General features: G+C 43.2%; 1 protein-coding gene across 1 annotated transcript in view; it reads left to right on the top strand.

The window, feature by feature from the left end:
- The window catches only part of nat8l (N-acetyltransferase 8-like), a gene marked incomplete at both ends in the record, with an annotated part of 14,272 nt that extends 7,738 nt beyond the window's left edge, over window positions 1-6,534 (top strand). The window contains one exon of the mRNA XM_079490745.1: window positions 6,167-6,534. Within this exon, the coding sequence (XP_079346871.1) occupies window positions 6,167-6,534 (368 nt within the window). The remainder of the gene's footprint in view (window positions 1-6,166) is intronic.
- Between the last annotated feature and the right edge of the window lie 6,706 nt (window positions 6,535-13,240).

Here is a 13,240-nt window from a genome sequence, read left to right as displayed (position 1 = left end):
TGCTTTGAGTGTCATCTGCCCCCTCCCCCAATTGTGTAGTGTGGTATTTCCTACCCATTATGGATGCTGGTCAACCCATCACCCTCTTCCCCTTCTGGCTTGGTAACTGATCAATCCCACCTCTGTTACTGTTCATCAGAGTACGTGCTCTGCTTTCTCTGAGAAGACCAGATTATTTCTCCTCCTTGTCTCCCATCCTCTGATATTTTTCTTTTTGTAATCAGAAATGCTCCCCAGGGGGAGCTTTGCTGACCAGGTCTTTTTCATACTCGCCCCGCTGCACACACGCTACAGGCATTCACAGCCCTGAGATGTCTGGGGGGGGGGGGGGGATCACACGGAGCTGCCAGAAACACTGTTTTCCTATGGTACTGCCATGTTCTCCTCTCTTGCACCAGGTCACGTGCCACGTTTTTGCCGTTTTTAGACGTGCATAAAAGTTACCTGTCAACCTTTCAGCACAATACGCAATACGTCATCATTGGCCCAGGCAGCCAATCACAATACGCAGTCATCATTGGCCCAGGCAGCCAATCACAGAGGTGGGCTTTACTACTGTTTTGATGCACGTACTGGATGTAGTAGGAAAGGTGGGAAATGGTAAAAGTTTGATAAAAGCCGCATTTAATTATGATGAACTACGTATATATTTAAAGGTCATCCCATTATTCAAATACTTAGACTATACTGTATCCAATAGCACCGCAATGGAAAAAGCTTGAATCCTTTTTTCTAAGCGTGTTTTGCTCGATGCACTTGTAGCGACGGCTGCCGTTGGCTGTGGCCAATGAGAAGTTAGCTTGCTCAGGGGCACACTGGCAATAGTCATTATAGGGAAGAGACAGCATTACGTACATACTGTCTGTGTGTTACGTATTGTCCGTCTAGTTTAGTCATGTGGGGAGTGTAAACGGGAACCATAGGTTGTCAAGTCACAAGACATAGCACTGCCGCTGACCTTTTGGCTCACATCACCATCCAGTGGGCCAGGGAGGGAGACAGACAGAAAAACGGGACAGGGGAAGATTTGGCTTCCTTCAGAGATTACTCTGACCATTATAATTAAAGAGAAACTTACAAAGAGCGAGTGTGTAAATATTGAGTGTTGGCTGTTTTGACCATGTAACCTGCGTCGGTTACAGGATGTCTTTGATCACCACGCCACAGCAAAGCTGTCCTCCTAAAAGTAGCAGACAGACACATTAGTCAGTCTGTGCACACAAAAAGGGCAGTGGCCTGTACGCGTGTCTGTGTGTACAGTATGTGTGCACGAGTGTGTGTGAGAGAGAGAGGCCGTCCTAATTCGACCTTGCTCCATCTGTCTGACCCACCCCGACCGGCTCCCCTCAGCCTTACTCCAGCCTGTCTCAGTGCAGGTGAGCCAAAATTGTCCATCCGTGAAAACAGTTACAGGCACAGCAATACAGCAGATGAAAACAAAGAGCCCTGTAGTGCTGCGCTCCACGACACAACCTTATTTCTGCACTGCACGCCTTCCACAACTTCCAAAAAACATGTTTTTTACGTATCACACAAAAGACACTTGCAAGCCAAACCTTGCTCGCAATCTCCTCTCTCTCTCTCTGCTTTGTCTTATCCTGCTGTCTATGTCTCTCTGTCTCATCCGATCTTCAGGGAGAGACATCTGATGTGGAGATGACAATGACAGCTTATCGGTGCTGAGTGCCTCTACAGTATATCCGCAGAGGGGGCGACATCAGATGTCAGATAGGGCAGATGTGAGGTTCCTTGAGCCACAACATCAGGAGACATAGCATTAAGTAATGCAGACAGGCAAGCAGGCAGACACACGCACGCACACACGCACGCACACACAGTCTTTGTGCTTGCCTTCCTATGATGTCCCGATTTCTGGCACAGGGCTCAGTTCTAACAGATGGTCAAGGGAGCTTTACGGACACGTACCCCCACCCAATCCACACACACACACGCATGCACACACACACACGCACACGCACACACACACACAGGTGGACTACCGCCAAGTCCACATGGCAGACCTGACCTCTCCTCTTGATACAGTACCACTGACAGTATAGATAGGGTAAAAGACGAAATTGACAGAGAATCCTTTCCCTTTACCTGTTGTTTAATGCATTATGTCATCTTATTACATGGCTTGGTTGAATGCTTGATTGTGATTGGTCAATCGCTGAATTCAGCTGCGTGTTATTTCTGGATAATGACCGATGGGATCAATAACGGGCCGATGTCTAATCAAAGACTCATAGGACATGCTCATGTCAGTCTGCGCCGCTTGATTTTGTGCCGTATCCAACATGACAGCCATGTAAACACACATACCATGTTACAATTAAACATTGCTCTCAAGAATGTTTTTGAAAACATTCGAAGCAAGAAATATACAATGCAGTAACCGCAAATTGTGTGTGCATGCATACAGGTGCGCGAGTGCACATTAATTGAGCATGGGTATAGGATGACTCTTGTTTATTTTCTGCTAGTTACTATCTGATTGCCAGTCATGTAAAAAGGAATATTTATTTGTATCTACTATATCAACCAAAGAGATGTGATGTTAGAACAAATACGTACTTACAAATATTGCTCACAACACATCGCAACCCCCCATTAATTTCAGTGACTCCGTCAGTACTTCCGGTTTCGCCCTCCTCATGTTGTTCAGTCCAATGACGATTCACGAAAGAGGAACTTCTCTCTTCAGCCAATCTAATTGTCGATTTTTTGAAGTGACTGACTGAACCTCGCAGCACCAGGCTTTAAAGTGACTGACTGAACCTCGCATCACCAGGCTTTAAAGTGACTGACTGAACCTCGCATCTCCAGGCTTTAAAGTGACTGACTGAACCTCGCATCTCCAGGCTTTAAAGTGACTGACTGAACCTCGCATCACCAGGCTTTAAAGTGACTGACTGAACCTCGCATCACCAGGCTTTAAAGTGACTGACTGAACCTCGCATCACCAGGCTTTAAAGTGACTGACTGAACCTCGCATCACCAGGCTTTAAAGTGACTGACTGAACCTCGCATTAGGGTTTAATATTTTCCCGGATTTGGCTCATTTTAATTCCCGGGAATTTGCGGACCTTTTCCCGGGCTCCCGCGGGAATTCCCGTCAGAAAAAAAAGAAAAGAAGTGCCCACCAAAAGGCATTTATATGTATAGATACTTCATATGTTCAATAGAATAGTGATATTTTTTGGTTTAAAACGTTTTATTTGAACGAAATATGAACATATAGCCTACAATAAAAGTATTAAATTAAAATATTAATAATGTTATAGGCCTACTACGCTATTCAGAAAAAGGGACACAGGAGTTTGCACTAATGTGACTGTCGAAGCACGGGGAAAAAACGACCTCACGTCTTTCACATAGATACCTTAGCCATGGTCTTTCACCCTTTGAGCATGCAGTGGGTCCCCTTCTCCGCTGCAGAGAATGTGATCATCCCGCTTTGTACTTTATGAAAAGTCCGATTGGGTGTTAAATTAGCCAGCACGTCCAGTGCACAGCACACTGATTATTAGAGAGCGAGAGCGAGAGAGAGAGAGGGAGAGAGAGAGAGAGAGAGAGACGCTGCGTGCTGGTGGTTATTATAAAACAAATTGTAGCCTACTCATCTTTGTTTGTGTTCCGTTTCACGTTATTGCTGCACACATGCAGGCAAAAGCAAAAAGGGGTTTAGAAGTGACAATGTCCATCACAGGGAAAGGAAACTCCTCGCTCCGTCCGTAATACACACAATTCTCACAGAGTGACTGATTAGGCTAATGATTGACAGGTGCAGCAGCTTTGGGAGCGTGCCTTAAGATGTCTGTCAGACATTCATATTTTGCTAAAGTGTATATTAACTCTGTAGGCCTATCTGATTAATTGCGGGAGGATGCAGGATTCGCGGGGTCCCACTGATTTCATCTTGACCGGCCGGCGGCCGTGCCTGCCCGCCCGCAGGTAGGCTATTTAAATACCGCCCGCGCCGCCAACATTTACGTTGGGTCCCGCTGGCTCCAGTTCCCGTTGCAGGCTTGCAGCCCTCGAGTGTAATCCATAATTCCATATAAATATCATCAAACATGTTGGGAGGTGAATGGGAGGGTTCAGATTGGACATTTGATCACTCATAGATAAGGGGAAAGAACGCGCACTGTGTGAAAATTCTTTTAGTGTAATTTCCCTACAAGAAAAAAAAAAAACTCCGGGACAACGGGTCCCGAAGAAATTTCCGGGCGGGAAATTGCGTGGCCTATTCCCGGGAGGCCCGAAATCCCGGGATCCCGGCATTAAACCCTACCTCGCATCACCAGGCTTTAAAGTGACTGACTGAACCTCGCATCACCAGGCTTTAAAGTGACGTACTGAACCTCGCATCACCAGGCTTTCCACACAGTGGAAACTGAATGACTCGAGAAAAGGAGAACTTTTGAGGAGAACTCAAATTCTGGAAGAATTCTGTTCACCAAAATGAACCTGTTCCTTCAAACAAATCACTTGCTAACGACTCAACACTACAATCAGTTCCTTCCCCCCATGAAAATAAGAATCTCCTACCAAATGAGCATCATCTGCTGAAATGTCTACAGTATATCTGACTATGCCTGTGTCTGATTTGTGCCTGGATGTGTTTCATTTTGTGTTTAATTTTGTCATTTTGTCCTGTTACTGTACCTGTTTGTCTACCACCACTATATTAAGTGTTTACTCTGAGCTACAGCCAGTCTCTAAAGTGTGCTCGGACATGAAATGAAAGGAAATATATGGCAATAGATAGTTTAATAAGCTAACATTCTCTACCACTATCTATTCTATGGTATGGTTTCCCCTGCAGTTTGTGTGTTGCTAGTACCATACGCTTCGCTATCACCTATATTCTCTCATAGGCTCGGAGCTGTAAGCGACAGCTGAGTCATTCAAGTAATAGCATGAGCCGAGTTGTGTGGCTAATGACACGTACTGAAATAGCAGTCATGTCACTGGTCACTGCTTTCATCATCTGTCTTGTTCCTCTATCCTCTTTTCTATCATCTCTCCTTCACTCCAGAGCATTTAAGCTGTCATAACATGCCGTTAACGGGAACATTTTCTGATGCAATGTGTTCTCGTGCCGTCTCTCCACCCACCTCATTTTGCTCATCGATTCTAATGTCATTTTATTTCCAGAGGCCATTAATGGAGCGTAATTTGTTAAGTGGGCCCTGCCTGACCCCTGTGCCATCAGGGTAGAATTGCTGTATGCAATGAGCAGAGACACAAAGCAGTCTCATTGAGCTGCTCTTAAAGGAATAGTTCACCCCAAATTGAGATTTTAGTCATTACCGTATACCTTGTCTACTCACATTAAAGGACCACTTCACCCATTTTCAACCTATTGTCATATAATTGCTCCTCACTAATGCTCATTATAATATGGTAACATTTTTGTCAACTCGGTCTGTGTCTCAACTGTGGACAGTTCGGAAACCCTCCAACAATCGATGGGTAATCCAAGCTAAGAAACTGCTGGCTTTATATTCCTGGAAAGTTAGCATGCTATAATGGAAGCCATTGTTCAGCAATAATACAAATTTAAAACGTACATTTTGTTAGAATTAGCGAGGCATGTTGAAGTCAGAAATGAAGAGCTTAATATATCCATCTGGTCAAAACCTCCTTAGATTACCGGTACGCGCTTGGAGCCTTTCTTTGTGAATGGTAAACAGGGAAGTGAACGACAACGTGCATGCGTGAAAGAGCTAGGAGTATGGTGCAGAAGGAGAGGCGTACGGTCTAAATGGGTTAATGTCAGTTCAAAAACACACACAATTTAAGGGGTTTGTCAGTGAAATTTTTGGGTGAACTATTCCGTTAAGTGCATGAACCTTGGCATTCCTATTCTAGGGAAATTAGCTTTGCAACGCATTGTGAGCATGGCTATTTCTGGTCAGGAAAAAAAACCCAAAAAAGATTTGTTGTACAGGGGAAAAAAGGAGCCGACCAAGTATTGATACCTGGGATCCCCAGTCAACAAAGTATACATTGTGTAGGGTTTAAGTGATTGAGTAAGCTTGATATGATATGTTTCGTGTGAAATATCTGTTGTCTGTGTTCAGCCCTTTTTCCAACTACCTCAAATAAGTATACAAAAAAACACTGGATGCCCTCTGTGTTTTTTCCGCTCTGCCAGGATCCTGTTTCTGGGTGGCAGTGTTGGAGGGCCGCGTGGTGGGCATCGTGGCAGCGCAGGGCCACGAGGACGATAACACGGTGGAGCTGCGCCGCATGTCCGTGGACACCCACTACCGCGGCAAGGGCATCGCCAAGGCGCTCGGCCGCCGCGTCCTGGAGTTCGCCGTGCGCAACAACTACGCCGCCGTGGTCCTGGGCACCACCGCCGTCAAGATGGCCGCCCACAAGCTGTACGAGTCGCTGGGCTTCCGCCTGACGAGCCAGAGCGACGACTACCGGCTGCCCGGCATGGGCCGCTCGCTGTTCGAGAGGCTCTTTTTCCAGATCCGCTACAGCCGCTACCGCTTGCAGCTCCGCGAGGAGTGAGATAGGGATGCCAGGAGAGGGAGAGAGAGAGCGCGTATGAGAGAGGGGGAGAGAGAGGATGGAGAAAAGGGAGATGGAAGAGAGAGAGAGGGACAGAGAGAGAACCAAGACCCTCCTTGACCTGCCGTGAACAAGTCCTCTTCCTCCGACAGCTTTAATTTATTTTGTATCATTAGAGTTTTACCTCTACTACTTAACTTCTACCACTTCATTTTTAAAGCCACTAGCATTTATTTTTTATTACTATCATGATTTTGTTGTCGTTTTGTATTATACTTTTTACATGAATAAGAGCTTGTTTTTCCACACATTTATATTAGTATTAGCTTCACCACCACACACGTTTCTGATCATTAATAATGGATCTGGACACATGACATCGCCGTCCCATACCAATGTAACTGACCTCAAATAAGCCCCTCCCCCTCATGTGACTTGAATCAATATTCACAGTCATTATTATCCCACACCAACCCCCTCTTTACCCCTCTCCCATTAACTTAAGAGACCCCCCCCCCCCCGCGCCCCAGGCTTGATTTGTACTTGGTAGCTCGTCACCTAAAATAGCTGATGTACAAGCACACGACGCTTGGATATCTGCTATTTATATATGGGTCCCCACTTGAAAATGAGATGCTGCATCTCAAGGGGCTGTCCCTTTAATATAATAAATCTGAAATATGTCTGGTGCACGACACCAGTGAGCAACCAAGTATAACTGGGCTTTTACTCGCCTCTAGTTTACCCGCCCAGCTCCATGTTCCACAAACTGCAGGGAGTAGAAGGAATATGGGGAGATGGATAAAAGGGCTGGATGAATAGGGATGGGGTAGATATAGGTCCCTGGAGAGAGACAGCCATAAATTGTGTGCGCGTGAGTGTGTGAACCTTGTGTGTGTGTGTGTGTGTGTGTGTGTGCGTGTTGTGGTGTATAGTGTATACTCAAGTCCACTCTAGTTGTTCAGTGGCCGAATTATATATATATGTGTGTGTGTGTGTGTGTGTGTGTGTGTGTGTGTGTGTGTGTGTGTGTGTGTGTGTGTGTGTGTGTGTGTGTGTATGCTTGCGGATGGAGCACCATCATAAACACACAGCCTAATTTGGCCCTTCGCCAGCCATTACAGGACACCATATTGAAGCACAGCATAGCGTCTGGTGCTAATTCCCACAGTGACAGATACAAGGGGGACAGGACAGACACGTGGACATGTTGGTGCCCTGCATGGACAGGACACCCCGTGGCACACAGTGCATGTCCAACTCTCTGTCCTATTCCTTATAGCTAGTATTCTCTCTCCTTCCATCTCCTTCATCCGCCCAGCATATATCGGCCTACCATCCCCTTTTTATTGTCTCTTTGGAACTGTGGAGAGAGCCTCTGATTGGGTGGGATGAGAGGAGGTCGCACAGACAGAACCCCTCCTCCACCTTACAATATAGATGCATGTCTGAGCTTAGGCGTGCATGCATGTGTGTGAACTGTGTTGTTCAGAGAGAGAGAGAGAGAGAGTGTGTGAGTGAAAGGATGACAGTGTGCATCAGGGGGTTATGGTTACTCCAGCCTCAACGAAGTGTGTGTGTGTGTGTGTGTGTGTGTGTCTGTGTGTGTCTGTGTGTGCGTGCGCGCGTGTGCGTGTAGTGACATTAAGCTATTCCTGATTTAAATCACATATTTGATGCATGATTACAAATGCATCTTACCTGCTATAAGTCAAGTATTATCTAATGTAACAATACTGGTTTCTATGAGTACTTATCAATTGTTTACTGATTGAAAGAAAGATAAAGTCTACCATTTTGAATATGTTTAGCATTTGATTGCTAATTAATCATTTTATAACAGAAAACCGATATTACTACGCACATTGTAGTAACAGTGTTGATGTAAAAAATGTTATTAACACTGCGACAATTACACAGTAGCACCAATTTACACAGCGTATATACTCATCCAGATTATTGGGGTGAAACTTGGGTAAGACGTGGCTACTAGCAATATTTGCAAACCTACGGTACATAACTGAGCACAAAGAGCAAAGAACGAAATATATCAATAATATTGGCATTAGTATTATGTATATATATATAACATATATACGGTTGAAAACCCATGTAGCAAATGCCCCCTCCACCCCCAACTCAAAGAAAATAAAATCTCCTGTAACATCTATTTCCATCTCCATCCTCCTCCCACAGAACCAGCAGAAGTAGAGAAAAAAACACCACTTTGAGCCTAAGTTGTTTTGTACTACTTGTATAAAGTAAAAAAAAATACAAAAAATAAAATTGTGACACACACAGACAAAAAAAACATAAGATAAAAAAAAGGAAAAAAAAAGAAAAGAGAATACTAACATAAATGTCATGAAATTACCATTGACCCTTCTTTCCTTACCATCCTGTTCCTGACATTCCGCCCCGAATCTCCCTTCTTCATGAATCTGACTGCAACCCTGGGCTAGACCCCCCCCAGCCTACCATTTGAATCCTGCCCACCCTCCATTTGACCCTCGACCCTCGACCCTCCCCAGCCCCAGACCCCACCCTCCATTTGACCCTCGACCCTCCCCAGCCCCAGACCCCACCCATTTCCACTCCATGTCTGCATGCGGCCACAGAGCCTTGCTGCGCTGCTTTTATTATTCCATTCGGAGCTTGTTGAACCCCACCCCAGACTCCGCCCTTAACGTGATGTCATCTAAGCAGTGTGGCGTTAACTTTGCAACTACAGTATAGGATGGGAAAATGTCAAATGCAAGGACAATGCACGGCCGTGTGCCTGTTTGTTTTGTGTGTGTGTGTGTGTATGTATACGTGTATGTAAGACAAATAGAGAGAGATAGTGTGTGTGTGTGTGTGTGTGTGTGTGTGTGTGCGTGCGTGTGTGCGTGCACGATTGGAGTTGGTGTAGACATATGAATATGATATACTCACCAACCATAGCACTGCCTCGATGACATCCTGCCTGCCAACCAACCGTAGAATGCAAAAGCAATGCAAATGTGGCATGCCTCTGTACCCAGTGTGTGTACGGTGCCTGCCCTGGAAAAGTAGAGAAAAAAAATTATGATATATATATCATTATATATGATATATATATATATATATATATATATGCAGAGAAGAGAAGCTTCTTTTTAAATGAACATATAACAGAAATGTGTTTCTTTGAGAAAAAAATATACTGTTTTGCATGAAATGTGTCTTTGAATGCAAATGTGACTTTTAGAGGAGCCACTCCTATCACAGTGGAATCGCAGACTTGTCATGTCGCTTAGACTTTCTTTTTTTTTTCTTTTAAATTCGAACAATTTAGAATAGTTATTTTGATTCTCTGTGATTACGACGGGGGGGTTTGGATATGAAATCCTTGAGTAAAGCCTCTGGGGATGACTGCCGGACAGTGTTCTATCAAACCAGCTCTAGTGAGGATCCCAATGGCCTTGCAAGTACTAAGATCAATGGCTGAGTGATGCAAAAGCAGAGAACAGTGTGTAACATAAAACCCACCAGACCAAACACACAAGGAAAGGGTCTATTGTGTGTTGTGTGGATACAGGATACATGGGTTAGCGTCAACCACTTAGACTCTACTCAACTGTATATCCTTTGTTGTATGACATTGACAATATCAATAACTGATCTGCTATTTTCTGTATTTTATAAAAAAATTCCCACCTTTGTTTTTTTGGGTTTTATTTTTTATTATTTTTTGGGGGGGGGGGGGGGGGGGGTTTGCCCAAAATATGGACGTAAAGGTCACACGGTCCAACCTCCACCAATGTATCCAGTCATGTATCCCATGCAACACAACACTAAATCCTTGTCTGCTTGCTTCAGTGTAAGTCTAAATGACAAATGACAATGTAAACGGATACCTGTTCTTTAGAAATTGTATCCCAATAAATGATATTAGGTACAGCAAGCTGTTGAGATGCTCAAATTTGCCAGGTCAAATGACACTGTCTACAGAAAAGGCGTCTTACCCTCTCCTCCCTTCATTCAAGCCACGGCAAACAAGATACAGTATATGAGCTAACTTGCTCTCAACAATTGGCAAGTTTATTATTGTTTTTTTTATTTGAGCCTATCTGAGATTTGCCCTCCAAATTCCTACAACGTGGAATTGTGGTTCAACATGTTCTCGTTTTCGGATGCATTAACCAGAGAGGTCTGAGAGTGAAAGCTGTGGCTTTTGGATAGCTAAGCTGCCAAGATGAAATGTGACCCACTCTGGATCTAGTGGAAGAATGTGAAGTCGATCAAATCTGAGCCATTTCTGCTGCTGCCATTTTAGGGCTAATTTATCTTCGATGAAAATAACCGATTTTCAACTGAAAAATAATGTGTTGTGAATTCTGATGGGTTTTTCAGCGGAAAATCAGTTAGTAAATTAGACCTTTAATTTTCACCCATTGAGGATTTTAATCACGCCGTGATTATGATAACAATGATTATCAGTATATGGGAGGAATGTCCTGCCTCACATTCTTAACAAATAATGTCATATCATTCACAACGCCTCTAACAAGGCCTTACGCACTCTAATCACATGCTGAAGTTCAGAAATCCAGAGGCTTGAGCTGGTGAACAGATGATTTTGAATTGTAGAGACAAACTGCACTGACTAATGTCTATAAATGCATTTACTTATAATGGGCAAGGTTTCAGAGTAATGCCCACGTTTCTCATGTCATGTGAATGCTATGCCCTATGAAGACTCACCTCCCATTTGATACCGGTAAAGTACACTCAGTATTAGAATGTAGAAAATAAGCCTGTATGCAACTTTACCAGAGTGTGTCAGTAACAAACCATTCCTCTGACGTTTTGCTGATGTACAATCCTGAAACAATCTTGTGCTTTTTCTAACTGTTTGAGTTTCTGTGAAATTATTTGGCTGATGGGGGACTGTATGAGTGTGCATTGATCGTGGTTGAGGTTTGACAAAAGTATGCTGCATATTAAGAATAAAAGGAGAATGTTATATACAAAAGTATGCTGCATAATAAGAATAAAAGGAGAATGTTATATAATTTATATTTCTTCAGAAGCCCCTGACTAAAAGGTTCCTCTGACTCCTTCCTTGAAAGCTTTCTTCAAACAATAGCTTTGTTCAATGTCGGTCCAACCCATAAAGCAACCAAACAACCACTATACTGGAAAAGAAAATAGTCCTATTCTTCTCCCGATTGGTATTTCTTTAAGATTTTCAACTGGTGAGAAAGTATAGACTGCACAAAATGTACAGTTCCTGTGTGTGTGTCATACGATAGATGTTTGTCTGACCAATCTCAGAAGCCTGGGCAGTACAATTACAGTATGGGCATGAATGTAACCTTTAATTTTAAGTCTTGGGAAATGATTCACTATTTTTGTGTGCTATTTTTATTTAATGTTTTCAAATGAGAGGAGTAATAATAATAAAGCAGCTTTTTGTCTTTTCATTAAGTGACAATACCACCAAGTTAGGTGTTAGCCATGTTGTGTGACTGTAAATAGCTCTGTGTCTACCTATTGCTAATGTATTGTTTACAGCTATAGCTATCATTTCTGCCAGGTTTCAATCCATCTGAAAGGACATTTTTTTCTTATTTTTTTCTTTCTTTCTTTCTTTTTTGTTTGTTTGAGAAGATGACTTTCATTGGAATGTTCCGCCTCATAAGGAGGGTGAGGGGTGAGAGAGGAACGTGCCTCTTTGGCAGTGTGTAAAGAGGGGTGCTCTGCCCTATCCGAACTCCAGAGAATAGACTCCCTCTCTCTCTCTACCTCTCTGGTGGGGATCTCACTCCACTGTGGCTTATTCAGATGGACTCCCTCTCAACTGAGGCCACAGGTGCCAAGAACACATAAGCACTTGTAGCACAATTGTGTCTTGTTTTGCTATTACAGTACAGATATTTTTTATTTTTAAATTTCCTATAATAAAAGTCCCGAAAAAGGTTTTTGCTCACATATTATCTACTGTATGTACCTTAAGCATATATACAGTATATGAAACATGATACCACAAAGTGTTATTCCTACTATATGACCCATGGCTATTTTTGGAGGTTGAAATTTGCCAAAGGTGTCATTTCTTGCTGCATTTGTATTATTCGTCATGTGGCTCTATTTTGTTGAAGTGTCAACACAATCCTGTACTTATTGGTAACATTTGGAAAAACCCTGCCCACGTGCCATGTGATCAAGCAATAAATACAAACAAACAAACTAAAACCACGTGATACCGAGCTACAATCTTCACAGGTTGTATTATTACATGAAATGCTGCATTGATGTTACATCCCTTATACTGTACTAATTAACTGATGGTGGTGACAATGCCATCACTTTGTTGCAATAGCAACTTTACCACTTGTTCTGTAGAGGCCCCAAGAAGGTGTTTGATTGTACACTGATTTTTATTTTTTTAATTTCTTTCTTTACAAAGATGCGTCAATGTTATTTTCTTTTTTTACTTTCTTTTATTTTTTACTTGAAGTCAAATATATACTGGTGTACCTCTAGATATTTGTACAGATGTCAATACGGGAAGGGGCATTAGGATGCTTAGTTTGGTCTGAGACAAAGGTTCAGGCAGACAGGAGGAAGATGGCACACTGAAGCTTGATTTATACTACTTTGTATGATGGTGTCGCGCGCCAGCAAAATATATTTTGAGTGCGCAACACTGTTGTACTACAGAGCATAAATTAGGCGTAAG

The sequence above is a fragment of the Electrona antarctica genome, assembly GCF_951216825.1.
Source record: "Electrona antarctica genome assembly, chromosome: 21".
Lineage (NCBI taxonomy): Eukaryota > Metazoa > Chordata > Actinopteri > Myctophiformes > Myctophidae > Electrona > Electrona antarctica.
Note: the sequence above shows the minus strand (reverse complement) of the source record. Positions and strands in the feature narration are given on the sequence as shown.